This window comes from Panthera uncia, chromosome D1 (assembly GCF_023721935.1).
Source record: "Panthera uncia isolate 11264 chromosome D1, Puncia_PCG_1.0, whole genome shotgun sequence".
NCBI classification, from domain to species: domain Eukaryota; kingdom Metazoa; phylum Chordata; class Mammalia; order Carnivora; family Felidae; genus Panthera; species Panthera uncia.
This window is the reverse complement of record NC_064808.1, coordinates 25795312-25815042: the sequence shown is the minus strand read 5'-3', so window position 1 is coordinate 25815042 and position 19731 is coordinate 25795312. Positions and strand designations below refer to the sequence as shown.

At 46.7% G+C, this 19731-nt stretch overlaps 1 protein-coding gene across 1 annotated transcript in view; it reads right to left on the bottom strand.

Annotated features, from left to right (window-relative positions):
* The window catches only part of LMO2 (LIM domain only 2), a 28652-nt gene extending 15037 nt beyond the window's left edge, over positions 1-13615 (bottom strand). Inside the window, exons 1-2 of the mRNA XM_049639774.1 lie at positions 13549-13615; positions 13351-13460 (exon numbers count right to left, since the gene is read on the bottom strand). Of these exons, the coding sequence (XP_049495731.1) occupies positions 13351-13460; positions 13549-13615 (177 nt within the window). The remainder of the gene's footprint in view (positions 1-13350; positions 13461-13548) is intronic.
* Between the last annotated feature and the right edge of the window lie 6116 nt (positions 13616-19731).

Genomic DNA, 19731 nt, shown 5'->3' with positions numbered 1-19731 from the left:
ACCAGCCCCAGGCTTGGGGGGCCCACGTTTGTCAGCCAGAAATGCAGGATTGTACCCATTTACGTTCTGGGCAAGCTGCTGACATTTCATTGCTTCTCTACTATGTTGTCTGCTTCAGCTACATCCTTGACTTTAGCTGTCTGATTTTCCCCTTTCCAACAACTTCTAGACCCACTTTTACAACTAAGACAAGAGGCGGGATCGGGTGGTCAATCATTGCTCCCAGATATCACAGTTCCACAGCAGGGTCTTAGCAGAATTAAGCTCCTAGCATGTCCTAGTGGAAGGAACCTCAAAAATGTGACTTCTTGGCTTGTTCTTTGAAGCAGAAGGGGTTCTGAGGCACCTCCCTAGGGGGCTTCACCTGTGTCTGTTCCAACCGCAGCAGTGCTATACTTGTTGACCTTTGACATACTGTCTGACCTCTCTGGACTTTGGTTTTGGCATCTGTGAAGCGGGCATAGTCAGAGTTCCTGTCTCAAGGGGCCGTTACAGTAACCCTGTGAAATGAAACACATAAGGTACTTGGAAAGGACCTAGTAAGTTTCCGAGGAAGATTCTCCTTACACAGAGACATTCCAGCTTTAAAATCTTTGAACACCCATTGATAATTCAGACCCTTTGAAGGGCAAGGCAAATGAGACATAGAATCGACAGCTCTTTCTTTCACCACAGCCATCAACAAACTCTTCCCCACCTTGGGTGCTGGACCCTGAACTTGTTTGCTGCTCGGAGTTCAAGTGGGGAGTTAGAGAGCTGGGTGAGCTGACTTACTGAGCTATCCTTGTGTTCTTTGTCCATACAAGCTGTCCCCTCTCTTTAACTGCAAAGAGACAGCCTCGCCTGAATGACACATGGCAGTGCCTGGGACTCAGCACATTTGAAATCCAAACTCTTTCCTGCGGCCCTCGATAAATATTCATTGAATGAATGAAAGTACAAATAGAAGCCCTGCTTCCCTTGGCCAAAGCGTGCGCTGTGGTCTCTGGGTAAATGTTGAGAAGGAACTTGAAAATCTTGTCTTCCTTGAGCATCACTTTTAGGAGAAGATAAGGTCTCGGATGCCATTCAGATTCAGGCCCAAAAATTGGTTTGTGAAAGAGATCAGGCTCCTGGCTTCTGGGAACACTCAGATATGGGTGGTGTCAGGAAGCAAGGCCAATGCTTTGAAGCTGGATTCTCTACTGCAGCCCCCGCACCCCCCCAGCTGCCCACAAGGAGATGTGGCTACAGCGAACCAGTGTAGAATGCAGCCAATGATATGAGCAAAGACACAGACTTTGGAGATAGACTGGCTTGCCTTTTAGTCCTGGCTTTTTTAGCTACATGGTTTTAGGCAAATCATTTGACAGCGCTGAGACTCAGTTCTGTCATGTATAAAATGGGGATAATTATATCTTCATCACGAGGTTGTAGGGATAAAATGAGATCACACATGTCAAATGCTTAGCATAGTGCTCAATGGATGGCAGCTATTCTTAGAATTAATTAAGCAGAGAGAACCTCAGAGGAGGATAGTCAACCAGGGCAGGGTTTTCATGGCTGAACACAGGCGGGATCCTGCTACAGTAAGGGCTCAGTCCAGGAGGGTGGAGGCAGCCTCCTTGCCTGGGGAACTCTTGCCTTACCTCCTTACCTGCTCTGGTAACCCCCATGGGACAGATGGGCTGGACTTACAGACGCCTGGCTCAACCTCATGTTCAGGAAAACAGCATACAGAGATGGCATGAGGAACCTGCCTTGGCCACTGGCTCTTCAGAGTTGGAGGTGTCTGGTTTGAGGCACTGCATCTAGACAGGATTTCCATTGGATGGAGGAGCTAGGCTGCTTCTGGGGCAGCTGTGTTTTCTGGCGCTCAAGTCTAGCCGAGGACACTGAGTCTGGCAGGGGGAGGCGATTCTACTTCCTGATGATGTTTGCTTTCCTAAGCTTCAGACCTCGGTTGAAAGGAGTCTTGTCGATAATGCTCTCTAGAAATACCCATTGCTGAAGGAGGTATGAAAAGAGCTGCTTGCTCTTTTCTGCCAGTTTTCTCTGCCTTCCTTTAGCTGTCCCACATGCATCAGACTAACCCCGGAACCTCAGGCTGACCCATCTGGAATCCTGTTTTCTTCACTGCCACCACCCTGCTCAAGAATTTGCAATGGCTCCCTATATAGCCTGTAACCATTGGCAAAAGGCCTAAACTTTGGGGACCCCAGTGCTCTTGTTTTTATAGAAGGAAGAAGGTTGAGCTGCAATTCTGTCCCTCTAGCAGGTCAGGACCAAGCTTTCCATACTTCCATTAAGGCTCTGTGATCCTCCCCACTCCATGGGTTCAATTTTATATTCCACACCCTGGTGCCTAAACTTTCCTACTCAGCCAGGCTTCTCCTCTTTGATCTCAAACACCCTGTTTGTGCCCATTTTTATGCACTGTCTTATCCTGTTCTCTCTGGGATGTCTGCTTTGTCTGTGTTTCAAAACTTTGGTGCTTGAATAGTAGAGTGGTTAAGAATAAAGGCTTTGGAGATAAATAAACCTCGTTTCCAGCCTCTGCTTCATAACTTACTATCTGGGTAATTAATCTTAGGCAAATCTCTGAGCTTCAGTGCTTGCAATGATAAAACAGAGACAATGCTAAATATAGGGTTCGAAGAAGTAACTGAGATAATGTGTGCAGCAGACAGAACCCTGTGCATGGCACAGAGTAAGTGTTCAGTAAATGGCAATCATTAGTGCATCATTACTAAGTCCCCAGTCCTCTCTGCCTCCTCCAGTTTTGTCCATCAGCCTGGACCCAGCTCAAGTCACATCTTCACCCTGGAGTTTTCTCTGTCCCTGGAAGCTCAAGGTAGCTGATCCCTCCCTGAGTTCTCATGGCTCTTAGCTCTAGGGCCTGGTGAAGTGCTCATTAGACTCTGCCCGGCAGTACGGTGATTTCATGTGTGTGCCCAATCTTGCCACCTCAGAAGTGCCTTATGTTCTGGGAGAAGAGAGGCCATGATTTTCATTTTCACCAGCTTCCAGGGTACTGATATAAATTTGGAGATACTCAATAATTCCTTTTGAATTAAAGGCTTTAAATACCACATCCATGTTATCAATATCCCAAATTCCTGGATTCACATCGACATTCAGGAAGGCCTGAGGGTCTTTACATTGGAAACAAAGGTGTCCCTAGAATCAATATTAAGGATGGCCCATGCATTATCAGTCACAGACCTCTTAAAAACCTGGGGACTGGGGCACCTAGGTGGATCAGTCGGTTAAGTGTCTGACTTGATTTTGACTCAGGTCATGATCTCACATTGGTGAGTTCAAGCCCCGCATTGGGCTTTGTGCTGACAGTGCGGAGCCTGCTTGGGATTCTGTCTCCCTCTCTCTCCACCCCTCCCTTGCTTGCTCTCTATATCTCTATCAAAATAAATAAAAGTAAGCTTAAAAAAGGGGGGGGTAACCCCTCTGGGAACTAAAGTTGTAAAACTTAGAAGAAAACCTAGGGGGAAATCTACATGACATTGGATATGCCAGTGAGTTTTTAACCAAAAGCACAGGTGTCATATTTTATTTACATTTAGTTTAATTGTTAAATTATATTTAATTTAATTGTTAAATTAAAAACAGATACATTGGGCTATGTGAAAGCTAAAGACTTGTACCTCAAAGACACTATCAACAGAGTAAAAAGGCAATCCATGGAATGGGAGAAAATATTTGCAAACCATATAGCTGATGGGAGGTTAATATTCAGTATATAAAAAGATTTCCTATAGTTCAACAAAAAAATTACCCAAATAACCAATTAAAAAATAGGCAAAGGATTTGAATAGACGTTTCTTCAAAGAAGATCTACAAATGGCCAGTAAGCACACGGAAAGCTGTTCAACCTCCCTAATCATTGGAGAAATACAGATCGAAACCACAATGAGATACCACTTCACATCCATTGGGATAGCTCTCACCAAAACCCAGAAAATAACCCAGAAAGTGTTGGTAAGGATGTGGAGAAACTGGAACCCTTGGGCACTGCTTGCGGGAAGGCTCCTATAGGTACCGGTGCAGCTCCTATAGGATACAATATGTAGGTTCCTCAAAAATTAAAAATAGAATTACCAAATGACTCAGCAATTCCACTTTTGGGCATATACACCCCCCCCCCATTGAAATCAGGAACTCAAGCAGATATTTATATGTCTGTGTTCATAGCAGCATTTTTCACAATAGACAAAAGATGGAAGAAAGCCACGTGTCCATCAACAGATGAATGGGTTTTTAAAAAACGGTGTGTGCATGAAATATTAGTCTACCTCAAAAAAGAAAATTCTGACCCATGCACAACATCAATGAACCTTGAAGGCACTATGCTAAATAAAGGAAACCAGCCACAAAAGGTCAAAGGCTACATGATCTCACGCATATGAGGTACCTAGAGTAGTCAGATTCATAGAGACAGAAGGTAGAATAGTGGTTGCCAGGGACTGAGGGGAAGAAAGAATTATTTTTCAATGGGTACATTGCTTCAGTTTGGAGAGATAAAAATAGTTCTGGAGGCGGATGGTGGTGCTGGCTGTACAGCAATGTGGATGTACTTAATGCCACCGAAGTGTGCTCTCGGGAATGGTTACAATGGTAAATTTTATGTTATGCATATCTGACCACCAGAAACATTGGTCAAAGTTAAAGGCCATCTAGGTGCACATCTGGGCCAACATGCAAGGTTTTGCCTACTGTTTCAGGAAGCTCACAACCTTCTCAGATTCATCTGTGGACCCATTTAACCCCAAAGTTATGGGGAAGCTAGTCCTGTACGTCCTGAGACATTCTTCAGGTGCCCCTGTGGCAATCCCTACCCACTTAGGTCTCTGTCCGTGGTGGTGGGCCCTGAATTTCCAGATGACTTTCTTTGCAAGAGGCCACTCGGCTCCAAGGAAAGGGGAAAAGGGTGCAGTGTGTTATTTTGTAAAGCCACATCCTTAAAGGAACTCAACGCTTGCATAGATATCTATCTGCCCTCTCCTCTGAGAATCTGTCAGTTAGAAGGCACCAGTCACAGGCTCCACTTTGGGGGGCAGTGGCAGGAACGGGGGTCTCCTGTAAGTAGAGCATCTTTAATGTTCCTTCAGGCCACAGCCCCTTTCCAAAGGCCCTGGGGGCTGCTTGTGGGCCGGCTCAGCTCCTCTCAAACTTTCAGGCTACAGTGCTTCCCATCATATTACAGAAGGCCGCCTTGGGTCATATCTTGCAAAGGAAGAGCTATTAAAAAATATTCCATTTGTATTTCCTGCGTGGCCCTCCATCTGGAAATATCTTTTATCTGGCAACTTTTGCAAAGTGAACTGAATCTTGAAGGAGGTCCTGGCAGGTTTATGCTGGCTTCTCTATTATTCCAATAAGTCATTTCCATCCTAACCTTCACAAGGGCCGAGTAATCGTGACTTGGTATCAGAAACAGGACTGGCAGAGAATGGCAGCAAGTCTTTTGGGCCCAGAGGTATCTTTTTAACCCTGAAAACACCCACTTGGAGGGCAAGAGCAAAATCTAGAAAATTATTATACACACTCTCTCTCAGCTCAAGTGTTACTTCTTCGAGGAATCCCCACTCCCACCCTCCGTGACTAGATCAGGACCCACCATTGTCTAATGTCACTCCCAGTCTGGATCACAATTTGTAGTCCTACGTTTTGTGATGGTTAAAGCGTGTCTGGCTCCCCCAGGGACTGCAAGCGCCTTTTGCTCAGAATCGAATCCAAGAGCCTAGCTTAGAATCTAGCAGGTAGTAAGTATCCAATAAATATTTATTGAAAAAATGAATGCATGAGCAAATGAATGAATGAAACTCATCTTACCTGCCTCTCTGCCAGTTACTTCAAGTCCTGGTTGAAAAATACCTCCTTTTCAGAACTGTTGTTACTGAGAGAAAATGACAGGAACCCTCTGGTAGGTAGCTAGAAACAGAATGGAGGGAGGGAGGGGGGGAGAGGTCTTTATCTTCAGTTAGAGAAATGTTTCCATGGGTCCTTGATAAAGTAGGGACAAATGCCCCTAGGGCCCTCTGATGGCTGTGTGTCCTTGATAGTGTGGCTGGGTGGGGCAGGCGGAACTTTGGCATCGGGGCAAAGGGATGGATTTTAACGGTTTCTTCACTGGTTGAAAAGGCTGCTTCCTGCCCAACTTTGTTTTTCTCCGTTATGTACCAGCTCAGCCTATAAATGGGAAGGAGTGGCCAGCTTCTCCCAATGTGTGGGGTGAGGTGGGGGTGGGGGGAGGCTGGTGCATCAGGAGCTATCCTTGCCGAGGCTGTCCTGTCATGGCCTTTCAAGTCTGACATGGCAAGTGTTCCCCTTGTGTCTCACACTTTGAAAATCTCACATCACTTTCGGTCACAGAAATCCTCCCCCCACCCCCGACTTAGAAAGGGCAAGTAGCCAGGCTCCCATTTGATAGGGGAGGAAATGAGGCCAAGCCTTTCCAAATCTTAATCCTGCTTAAACTAGAGAGCCCTAGGACACTTATTCATTGAACTCTGGCATTCTTGCTCATGAGAAGGTCTTTGGAGAATTTATTTTTCAAGAGGAAGTGTTTCATTAGGCAAAAAAATCTACTCAGTGGCCATATTAAGTACATAGTAAGTGGCCTTTCTGGGATTTGTCTTTTGAGTAATTCAGACAAAAGATTACAGTTAGGGATAGATGGGTCTATTGTTGCAAATGATAGCTACCTCTCCTTGAGCACGTATTGTGGGCCAGGCACTTCATACGTTTTATCTTATTTAACCCTATTAACAACCTTCTGAGGTCAATAGTATTATCCCATTTTATAGATAAGGAAACAGAAGGTCAGAGAAGTTTGATAACTTGCTCAGGGTCACACAACTACATAAGTGTAGGAAATGGGATTTGAACCTACGTCTTCTGACTCCATACCCTCGCTCTACTCGCCATGTCAGTGTTTCCCAAATTTCCTGCATTTGCTTGTTAATCACACCTGTAAGGGCCCACACCACACCTACCAGATCAAAATCTCCAGGGTCCTCAGAGAGTATCTCTCTGGACACCAATCGAAAGTAGACTGCCCCCCAGGCACTAACACACCACTATTTTTTTTTCTTTCATCATTGTACTTATCACTACCTGACATTTTCTTACGTCTGTATTTGCTTCTTGTCTTTTTTCTCCACTGAGTGACAAGTTCCTTAAGTTCAGGGACAAGGTGCTCAAAGTTTAATCTCCAAACTACTAAAGAGAGGGTAGTACCTCCCTCCAAGTTTTATCTCCAAACTACTAAAGAGAGGTAGTACCCAATCCATATTTATTGAATAAGTTAGTAGACAAAATAAATATGTCTACTAACATAACATAATAATAAATAGTGAATTATGTTAAGAAGGATTCCAAGTCTGGAGCCAGGTTCCCGGGGAAGAGAATCATTATTGCCTCCTAGTGTCTCCCAAGGCTATGGGATATGGAAAGGTTGGCATGCATGCCATGTATTTGCCATCCCAGAGAAAGAAACTCAAGGGAAGGGAAACAAAAATAATATAAAAACAGAGAGGGGACAAAACAGAAGAGACTTAATAAATATGGAGAACAAACTGAGGGTTGTTGGATGGGTTGCGGGCGGGGGGATGGGCTAAACGGGTAAGTGGCATTAAGGAATCTACTCCTGAAATCATTGTTGCACTATAGGCTAACTAATTTGGATGTAAATTTTAAAAAACAAAAAAGAAAATTAAAAAAAGATCCCAAAATAATTAAGGGCAAGATGACCCAGCAAGTCAGTAGGAAATGTAGTCCCTTCCTTCATGGACCTTTATCTTTTATTTGGGAAATCAAAATGAATAATACCTATATGATGGAGAACCAATACATGATTAACAGCAAGGGGTTGAACAGAAATGCAATCAGATTGGATTAAAGAGAAATTAGATTGGGAACAGGTATGGAAGGCTTTTTGGGGAAAGTGGAAATTTAGTCGCCCCTTGAGTGAATACTTTTGTGTCAGGTTTACACTATGAGTTTTACGTAGGGCGGGGGGTGGGTTTTGTTTTCCCCTTAGAGCACCCTAATGAAGTAAGTAGTGTGATCACAACTTTATGGATGAGAAAACTGAGTCACGGAAAGGCTAAGAAATTTGTCCCAGGTCACAGGGCTACTAAGGCCTGAGTAGGGATTAACAGCCAGTCAAGGCTGGTTCTCCTCACCAACCCTGTGAGGAGAGCACGTGTGCCTGGCAGAAAACCAGCCTGAGTAAAGGGCTCAGTGTGGGGCCAGGGGATAGAGATGCAGTTCTAGGTAGTGATGGAATAATGACAGGTTCAGGTTTCCTTTCAATGGAATAGTGTTACGATTCAACGTGGCAACCTGTTGGCCAAATGTATCACACCTGAGCCACGATCACAAGCAATTCAGACGTTTGTTACTGACTCTGGCATTGGTAAATCAGGGGGAGTCCCTGGACAAGGGGCCCAGTGACAAGAGGACTCTTTCAGAGGAAAGGAAGCCTGATCCTGGGGACACAGAAACAGGGTAGGAACTCGTCTGTTGAAAAACACCGGGAGGTGGTGGAAGGAGAAGGTTAATTTTGGGCAGTCTTTGCTTAATCTACTGGGCTGTGGGCTGTACCGATTTTACATAGCCAGTTCACTCTGTCAAGTCCCCTTACTGGCAGAAGAGCCCCTGGAGCAAAGTCACCCCAGTCTGCAGGGGACATCCAGTTCCTAGGGAGTTCGGGGTATCTTGTGTAAAATTTGGTTGTGGTTTGGTGTTGCATTTGTTGGGCTATTTAGATTACTTTGCATTATTTATCCATATACAGCAGCCAGTTCCCCTAAGGGCACATGCCCCTGGGCAGCTAGCAAATCACCTGGAGCTAGTCTGTTGCCCGCCACCCTGGCAGTTAGGGAGTTTTGCCCTTCAGTGAAAACCTCAAGTGCCGCCGCTGTTTATGTCACACGAGCTGATAGAACCTTGGACATTTCCTCTGCTGCATCTGCTGTTTCCCTGGTGTAATCGTGTTGTGAGCCCTGAATCCCAATTCTCTAGTCCCAGATGTCACTATTGTATGTAGCATGGTGGGTAGGAAAATGGCTCATTACCTCCGACTGGGGACTGTGACCAGCAGGGTCCCATCATGGGGCAGTCAGTAAACGTTGAGGGGGTTGTCAGAGTGTGCAGGTGAGTTTGGCCACCAGGAATGAGTTATCTAGGGAAGTGACACAGGTGAACCAGGTTCCCTTTGGCGCTCCTAATCGCTCATGTTTCTTTAGTATCTGGGCCAGCATAGGGCCATGAGTCCTGACATGCTATGCAGCCTAGGAAGACACAAATACACCCATATGCATTTGGATAATTGCATGATCTGGACTCATGGGCCAGAGATCAGACTTCGTAAATCAATCAATGAATGTCCTGCCCATGTGGTCCCAGATGGCACAGGGTAAGACATAGGGGCCTAGACCAATAACATCACTACTGGTGACTTTGTGGGCCTTTTCTATCAGCTTAAAAGGTCATTCAGCATGGTGTAAATAAGAAGCTGGCTTGCTCACGGGGTCACAGCATAACTGACATTGTGTGAGGTCCAGCCATTGGGATGTGACTTTGACCACATGACCATACAGATCAACCTGGGGATAGCCTTAAGCAGTAGGCTTGCTTTGGGAGGCCCGGCAGGGGAAGTCTTAGCCACAGTGGAAATGGGGTTCATTATGCCCTATGGGGAGGATGGTGGAGAAGAGAGTTATAACTTTGGGGGTCTGTCTGGTCTTCCCTTCTTTCCCGTGTGTGGTACATGCTGAGTGGGGGACCCCCTGAGGGGAAGATGCCTATGCTCTGACAGGAGGCACGTTGGTAGATGATGTGGGTAATTGGGTAGTTATCCTCTGAGATGCGGGGGTTGGCTGGGCCGTGGTCATCACCTGCAATGTGGCCTTTGACTCCCTGGCCAGAACAATTTTTGAGCCATGTCTGGGTCAGGGAAGCATGTGTTGATCTTGGGAAGGCTGTCACAAAGATGCACAAAGCAGGAGCGCTTGAGGGGATATTTATCATGTGCTGGGCATGGTGGCCACGGTAAAGATAGCTGGGGTGGGGGGCGCTAAGAGTGCAGGACCATGCTCCTTTTTGTTTCTCCTGGTGGCTGGCTGCTCAGGGTAATATAATATGCCTGGCCTATGGTGTTATGGAAGAAGAGTCGTGCACTATAGACAAACAGAGATTATGCTGTGGGTGCCATACTGCCCAGGTGTCCTGGCATGGAGTCGGAAAACCATATCCCAGACTGAGGCCGGCAGCTACATGGGCCACAGCCAGCTAGTGATAACCTAAATGTTCCACGAGAGCATTTTCCAGTGTGGAGCCTCCACATTCAGGGCTTCCGTTTATAATGCTGAGGGGGGCTGGGGGGAGGGGTAGGGCATCTGCGCCCCACAGCTGTGGGTGGCTGGCCTCGCTCCAGCACCCTATCATGGAGGTAGATAACCTCAGGTATGCTATTTTAGAATATTGGTGTTGGTGTTTTGCCTTTCTCGGAGACCCACGTGGTGACAGATGTCAGTCCAGGTGCTGCTAATAGTTCCCTTTGAGAAGGACCTGAAATTAGCCAGTCGTTAAAGCTCTCGTAAGTCCCATTGTGGAAGATGTTTTAGGGAATGGTGCCTGGTGGTACCTGCTCTCTGGGCTGGTAGAAACATTGTATCAGGGATTTTGCCGTTCTGTCTACAGCCGGTAGGTCCCAGGTTATTCTCAGCCCTCACTCCGGACACCAATTCCCAGTGGTGGAATTGAGCTCAGACAGAAAAAGATACAGGAATGAAAGACCCGGGAGCTGTGGCAGGCAGGTGAAGGTGAGAAGTCATGATCTGGAGCCTGGGTCTCCCATCTGAACCAGTAAAGGCAAAATGAGAACATTTTGTTATGGGTGAGGAGGGGTCCCTAGGGGGAGTAAGATCAGTAAAGGGGGATAAGAGCAGTGAAAGGAAACTGATTTGGGAAACCACATGCCATTTTGTAGCTTTAGGAGAAGACCCCAGGGCATCTGGGTGGCTTAGTCGGTTAAGTGTACGACTTGGGCTCAGGTCATGATATCGTGGTTTGTGCATTTCAGCCCTGCATCAGGCTCTGGGATGACAGCTCATCGGCCTGCTTCCGATTCTGTGTCTCTGTCTCTCTCTGTCCTTCCCCTCCTTGTGCTGTCTCTCTCTCAAAACCAAACATTAAAAAAAATGTAAGAGAAGACCCATTATTGTGGAGTCCATGGTATCATGGTGGGAGGGGTGAGCTGGGAGGGGTTCATGCCTGCCATGGCTAGAACATACTGGATGGCCCAGGGAACCCGGGGTGAGGGCCCATTATAATCAATTTGCCACTGAGAGTGTTGTTAGGCTCCTTGGTCATTCTGTTGGGAGTGACATACTGCACCCAACCCTTTCTCCACAAGTATTCAATTTTTCTGGGAGAGAAGTAGAGTATGGTGGGAAAGATCTCCCATATTGGGAGATGCCTGGATTGTCAGCCTCTAAGAATGTGGATTTAATGTAGTCCTTTGAAGACTTTTGAGCAGGGGAAGGATGTGACTAGAGTTGCATTTGGGTTGGATTAGGGTGGTAGAGGCAGGGGTGGGGCTGCTATTTGAGGACATTCAACATCAAGAAGGGTTGAAGGAAGGAGGTATGGGGCAGAGGGAATGACCAGGGAGGCAAGGGCTGGAGGGACACTGTGTGACATGGTCTCTCTCAAAAAGAGAAGAGAAGAGAGAGAAGGGAAGGGAAGGGAAGGGAAGGGAAGGGAAGAAAAATACAAAAACAGGTCAGATAAGGGCCTGTCCTCAGGAGTTCACAGAGGCGAGAAGGCAAATACCTCCTTCTTATTCACTCATTCACCAGCTAGGAAACGAGTGCCTACTGTATACCAAACATTCCTGGACTCTGGGTTCACAACAATGAACACAGTAGGCACTAGCCCCACACCCAAAGAGCTTACAACTAGCAGCATGTAATTAAGTGGTATTATTATTACTGTTATTAATAACAACAAGGGTTACTAACAAAGGCTAAGTGTCAGCTACTGTCAAAGCACTTACAGGATTTATTTCGTTTATTCCTCACAATGACCCTATGGTTACCCCTATTACGGATGAGGAAACCGAGACTGCCATCCTCCTAAAGTCTATGATTTTCTGGGAGCACAAAGCACAATTAGCATAACTAATTATACTGACCAGGTCAGGAAAGGCCTTACAGGAGATTGAAGTTTTCAGGTGGGACCTAAGGAAATATGGGTTTTCACTAAGCAGAGACACTGGGGCAAAGAGCCTGGAACGACGAAAGCCCAGTACATGCTTCACAGGGTAGTTGTGAGATGTCAGCAAGAAAAGACGCATGAAGGGGCTCCTGGACGGCTCAGTCAGTTAAGCGCCTGACTCTTGGTTTCAGCTCAAGTCATGATCGCGAGGTTCGAGCCCAGTATGGGGCTCCATGTTGACGGTGCAGAGCCTGCCTGGGATTCTGTCTCTCTCTCTCTCTCTCTCTCTCTCTCTCTCTCTCATAAATAAATAAATAAATAAATAAATAAATAAATAAAATTTTAAAAAAGAGAAGACATGTGAAGCCCTAGCACCATGACTGGCACCAAGATGCTCTCAAATGTTTGCTCACCTCTGCTGGTCCCCATGGTGGTAGGAATGTGTGCCACTTTCCCCGTGCACCTTGGTTTTTTAAAGATACGCTTCAAATTGTAACCTTCTGGGAGGCCAAGATCTCTCTGAGGCACTTGTTACAGAATTCAAATGTGTTTGAAAATGCTAGCAAGGGCAGCGGCCCCACCTCTTTGTTGCGTAAGGTCGTTGTGCACACGCAAACACACACACACACACACACACACACACACACACACAGTTGCTGGGGAACTCATGGTAAACAGCAGCCTCTCGTTTGGATCGCAATAACTGAATGGTCTCCCTTTGTGGCTGGTGCAGAGGAACAAATTAGATGGTAAATTAGTAGTTCCCGAAGACATTAGCAACCACCCCGCTCACCCAGCAAGTGTCTGACTCACGCCGGGAACCTCTCCACATCACGGCCTATGAATAGACGCTCTTCCTCCCTCAGACAGAAACCAGACTGCCCAGAACACCCCGGGGGAAGCTTGAAACCTCATGCCCCTTTCAGAATAGTTTTATTTTAAAAGACAAATTTAATGACCACTTCTGCCTCTCTGAAGAAGGAGAAAAAGCTCCCTTGCCATACTGCGTTCATCAGAGAGTTCATCAAGCCTACTCACCAGCAGATGATGCAATCCTGGTGGCTTCCTGGATCAGATCTAGGCAGCCGGCCCCGACACCCCTCCTCAGCTAATTGCCCTGCTTCGCACCTGTTCCTTCTCAGGAGGCCCTGTCACCCTAGTGCCTGATGCCTGTGCCGACTCATCTTTCGTCCGGGACACCTGCAGGCCCTCGCGCACAACAAATCCTGCTTCTTGGCCTAGGGTTGAGGGGGTATTTTCTTCTTACTTCAGCTCAAGGCCAGTCGCTGTTCTTTGAGCATGTTGCAAAGCCATGGTTCAGAGCACTGGGCCTATCGGTGGCCTCCTCATCTATCTGATGGGGGAAGCTTTCGCTCTTGCAGTGCGTTCCCATGCCGGCTGTGTTCTGTGCAGAATCCCTAGGTCTGCAGGGGTGGTCTTCTCTGCCATGTCAAACGGCAAGTGCTGGATGGCCCAAATCTTGACTCAGACCCTCATCCTCTGCTTCAGAAAGTAGAGAATATTCACGGACCGCGGTTTGAATGACTCCAACAGACCCTCCAATTCTAAGAAGCCATCTTTGACCTTGCTCATGCATAGCTCTCTCTCCCTCCCCTGCACCATCAGCCAGTATTTACTTTTCCTTCTCGCTCAGTGCAGCCCCGGACGTATTATTTCAGTAAAGGGACGCTGCGGGCCATACCAGAAAGTTTGGAGCCTCACGCAGACCTGGATTTGAATCCTGGCTCAGCCACTTACCAGCCAGACAAACTTAGAGAAGGTGTGCAGTCTTTCTGAACCTCAGCACCCTCGTTTCTAAAACAGGGACAACTGTACCCACTCTGCATGGTTGTTGGGTGGATTAAATGAGATAACGCAGGGAAAGAGCTCGCACAACCGCCAATATTGTGCAACACAAGCAGTATTGGTTCGCCTAGCAATACTTTTAGTGCCTGGATGTGACCACCTCCTAATTAGACATTAAATTCTAAGTCAGTTCTTCTTTCGAACCCCTAAGGGCCCTGAGCAATTATAGACATAAGAAGCTACTCATAAGTAGTTGAGCGTGCTGAATAAAGCAGACTCCTGTGGCTCCTCTCCCTTGTTTTTACCACTAGGCTCTTATCTCCTGCCCTGCCTCTTTGATCCTGGGCTTCGGGGCCACCCCAGTCTCTCCTCTCCCAGTACTCCATCCCCCAGTGAGCTCTCTGGCTCTTGAAGTCCTGGTTTGCACGTGATCGTTGCCATGCCCTGAAATGGCTGCCTCCCCGCGTGGGCCCTGTCTGTCAGCTGCCTCCTGCCGCCAGCATCGTCTGTCTGCCGGGCTGGGCCCCCTCCCAGGGTGACAGCTCACCAGGCCTCACCCCGAGTCTCTTCCAGCATTAGCAGCCCACCCTGGCCCAAAGATATCTTTTACAGCTGATCTGTGGCGGCACCTCCTACCTTCCAATTAGGAGCTTGTCAACACCCCGGCCATCACTCTTCCTACAGCGGCTGACAACACAGGCGCCCGCGGAGACTGCTCTGGGAGAACGAGGCAAAATGATTTCCATGGCCGAGGTAGTGCTGAGCACAAAAGTTAGAATCTGGGTGAATCTGAATATAGTCCGGCCTCAGTCTGCAATGTATGGTCCTCTTCAAATCCACAGCACCAAGCACAGTGGTTGGCATACAGTCGGTACTCAATAAATGAACACGCACAAATTGAAAAGGCCAAGGAGACATTTTTTTAGTTGGATTCCCACTCGCAATGCTTGTTCATATCCAGTTCATTTCCTCTTCTTGTACATGCGATTAAGAAAGTTAGCTCATGGGGTGCCTGGGTGGCTCAGTCAGTTAAGCGGCTGACTTCCGTTCAGGTTGTGATCTCACGGTTCATGGGTTCGGGCCCCACGTAGGGCTCTGTGCTGACAGCTCAGAGCCTGGAGCCTGCTTCAGATTCTGTGTCTCCCTCTCTCACTGCCCCTCCCCCACTCACATCCTGTCTCTATCTCTCAAAAATGAATACAAACATTAACAATTTTTATATAAAAAAGAAAGCTCATGACTAATATTTCATAATATTTTTTTCTTTATTTTTTGTGGCTGAAATTAATACCAGGATAGAGAGGTGCCTGATCCCTTTGCCCCACTCCCCACCCTCTTCCATCTTCTCTGATTTTAGAATCGTGGTGAAGCTCTCTGACATTCAGGTCCATTTTCAGAAACTGGAGCTGGAAGTATGACACAATCTAACATTTTTCTTATCTGGCAGTGTGGTCTGGTGGTTTGCACGGCGGCCCTGCATGTCGGAAGTCTGGCTTTCTATTTCTGGGGCTTAAGGGAAACCATGCAACAACAGTCTTTGGAGCCCCCGCTCACTCTTGCTTTCTCTTTCTCTTGTTCCCTGTAATGTGCAGGACCAGGAATGGCTTAGCCACAGCAGTCAGTAGTTCAGCCAGGAAAGGAAATGTATCTCCCCTCTGGCCCCTGCTTTAGCCTCCCAGGAGTGGTAAACAGAGGAAAGCTCTAACCCAGAGAACTGGAAGGTGACGGTGGCAGATAGGAGAAAGGTTTGGGGCAGACAGTATGAGGACACAGTGATGGCTGACGGGACCACATCAAACTAGACCTTTTCTCCTGCCCCAGCTCAGGTGCCTGAAATCTCAAGAGCTCACAGTGGGATGGAGATCTCCCCCCACCCCACCCCTGCCCAAAGCTAAGGAGAGCCTAAGTGACAGGGAAAGGACGGAGGAAGGACTTAGCCTTGCTTTGCCCTTCATGGAGCAAATCCAAAAGTGGGGAAGTGGGCAAATCATTTGATCTGAAGTAGAAAGATGTGGGGAGAGAGGGAGAAAGAACCAAAGTGGCAGCAAATTTGATGAAAGGGACAATAAGAAGTGGAAGGTACAGTAAGATCTTCGGAGGAGCAGAGAAGGGTAATGGTACACTGGCTTCACTGCTGGCCAAGGACAGTTCGCACAGTGGCTTGGGAAAGGCCTCCTGAGGGGGAATCTGTGTCCAATCAGCCCAGCAGAGTTAGAAGCATAAATGTCCCAGGAATTCTACCGCACCCACACTTCAAAGTACATAGAGATTTGAACAGCCTTGAAATTGATAGAAAACATTCAGCATTTGATCAAATTATCCCACTGTAGCTATGCAAGTTCTGGGCTATATCTAGAAAGAACAGGGCAAGCTGGGGAGGAAATAGTCATTTAACATGCCATTTCCTTCCTCATTTCTACCCCACCGATCTGTAGGTCTCAATTCCTGCTACTGGAGTTGCTGTTTTCACAACCAGGAAGCTATGAGACCTTTGGGTTATCTTTAGAGTGATACCCTGCAGAAGGTTTTAGGCTGAGCCTTGGGCTGGCGATCAGATGGCATTTGCCACGGGGTGACAATTGCTTTGGGGTTCTGAGGGTTTTCTGCCAGGGTGGTTCAGAAAGTATGTTTTCTGGGTTAACTGCATGTGCATTATGCACCTGCTGACTATGGTGGGAATACAGTGCTTTATGGGATCCCCGTGGTAACACACAGAGAAGGCCAACTATATTGTGTGACTTGGGGTGTTTTCAAGAAAAAAAAAAACGATCTTTCTGGAGGGAAACACTAAGAAAAGGACACTAGGTTTGCAGTTAGAAAAACATGGATTTGAATTCTGCCTCAGCCCCTTATTTGTGTAATTCAATTACTCTCTTTACCTGTCCTTTTCATCTTTAAATGGGGAGCTTAAGACCCTCTTCAGGCTGTTGGGAGGATTTAATAAGATATACAATTGGCATAACTTCTGGCACATAGTAAGTTGTAATTTATTGCCCCTCTGTCCTAAAGTGCACCCTGAGACTTATTTTTTAAATATTAAAAGACAAGTTTTCACTGTGGAGATTTCTCTCCAGCCCTATTGATGTTTATGGAGAGAAGAACTTCCAACTGGCAAAGGCTGTCAAAGGGGCAGAGCCCATTTTGGGACAGTGATCAAGACCAGTGATGTCTTTCCTGTTAAGCGAAGCCCAGCAAATGCTAGGCAAGAAGCCCACACTACTCTACCAGACAGCGGTAAAGAGCAAAACACCTGTCAAGTTTTCTTCCCCATGTGTTACCATCTTTACGTAACAGACAAAATAGTTTCTGCTGGTGCAGGCATGTCCAAACCAGTCTGGAGGACCAGAAGGGCTCCCTCTCCACCCCAGGACCCAATTAGTCACAGGACCAAGGGACAAGCTTTTTGTCCCAAGGAGAGGCAAAGTTGAGAGTCATTGATCTCATTCAAGGGCAACGGATAACAGTAGACGGAGGGAGGGCAGAGGTGTTTCTGAGGACAATTATGGTGCCCCCAATGGAGTCCTAGAACAAGAGAGCTATAGTAAAAGGGAATGAAAATTGACTCAAAGGCTTTTCACTGAAACATCTGTGAGCTAGCAAGATACAAGGTCTTGGGGCCAGCTGCTTGGCTGTGACCAAAGATGGCACTGATGGCTTTAGAAAATGGTGCCTGAAGGGCCAGTTTCAGTTGCCTTGACGTTGGGCAGTAACACCCAATTGCTTTTTTCCAGATTTCCTATGTGGTATAGTTAAAATGTGCTTAATTTTTATTTGGGGGCAATAAAAATATTAGTACTTTATGAGACTACAAAATACATCCAGAAAAATAGAACACTGATGCTCGGATTCACTGCTTCTCCAAGTCAGAGCCATTTTGCATCTATTTTTTAAGAGAACAGATTATAGGGGCGCCTGGGTAGCTCAGCTCGTTGGATGTCTGACTTGATTTTGGCTCAGGTCATGATCTTGAGCCCTGTGTCGGGCCCTGCACTGACAGCAGAGTCTGCATGGGATTCTCTCTCTCCTCTCTCTCTGCCCCTCCCCCCTTGTGCTCTCTTGCTCTCCCTCTCTCTCGCTCAAAGTAAATAAACAGTAAAAAGAGAACAGATTATAAATGACATATTGTATTTTGTCGAGAGTCAGTCATATACGTTTGATTAGATTATACACTGAACATGAGAACATGTAGAAGGAAGGTGGACCCAATTTTAAGGTCACTCACTGAGTCTCTCACACATTCATTCATTCAACGCATTCAGGGACTGCTTGCTATGTACTGAGATGGATATTCATGCGTTTGGTAGCCTCATCATGTGAGTCCATAAGAAACATTCTTGGAGATTTGTTCCTTACACTATTGGGGTGAGGGGATTTGACAGGTCTGGGGTCCTCACAAAGCAGGGACCAGAGAAGCCAGTCAAATCCTGCTTGGTTCCTACCTCTGCTACCCTGCTTTTGTCTGTAGGCTTGTGTGGTTTAGGACCACCATGTGCATCTGTAACATGAATTGGCTCAACCGAATAATCTCAAAGATCTATATTTTGTTTAAACCTCTACAACTAGAAACTCTGCGTCCTTATAATAAGCAATAATAAATTATGAACCAGGTGTTTTAAAAGCAACTTCTATAACATTCACAATGCCTTCTGAAATGTCCCGCATCTGTCATCCGTCCCCCGTATCGTTCTTTGAGGCCAGATCAGGTGCTACTTTCCTTCAGGTCCTTGCTGCCCTGTGAATTTATAGGCCCAGAAAAGATAACTAATCTGGATTTCAAAGAGAATTCAGCTGGTTTTTAAATATAGGCAAATAATTCAAAAATATGGGCCAACACCGTATACTTTAAAAAAATCGGGCCAACTTTGACCAATGGCCACCGGTAACAGACAACACCTGAGCCATGCCCCAGGTGTGCTCACCTGGCCCTGCTTCCTCCAGGAGCAGTGAGGAAACCTGACTCTACCTGCAAACATACCACTGAGGACAGCGACTCCGGAGGAAGCAGAACTGCCAGCCCACACAATGCCTTTGTAAGAATTAGAAAAAGCTGCCCCTGCCCCTAAGCAGACGCGGCCATATTGCCAGGCTCAGCTTGGCAAGCAGGAAACAAGTTGTATTTCGGCCCAGCTCGTTCAGGCAACCGTACCACCACAAGAATGACCTGCGTGGGAGCTCCCGATGCATGGGCTGAGGACAGAACTGCCCAAGGGAAGGGCGTCAAGGGCTCTCTCTAGACACTTGAAGTTATTGTCAGAGTTCGATGGCTAAGCTCTCCAATATGGTAGCCACCAGCCATATGTAACTATCTAAACTTAAATTAAAATGAAATAAAACAAGAAATTTTATCCCTCAATCATACGAGCTACACGTTAAGTGTTCAATAGCTGCACGTGGCCACTGGCTACCGTATTGGGCAGTACAGATATAGGACATTTCCATCACAGAAAGTTCTCATCGTGTTGTTCTATGAGATCCCTTTCAGTTCTATCAGGCGCTTCTGAGTCTGGACCAGCTTTTCTTTCTCATCTCCCTCTTGCCACTCCCCATCATGGGCTTTATTCTCCAGTCCTTCAGACGGTTCATTGTGTTCCCAATATTCTGGGTCATGTTCAATCACCATACTTTTTGTTCATGTGGTCCCCTCTTCCTAAAATGTCCATCCTCTACCAATAACTGCCTATTCCAATAAAATCCTGCTCTCTC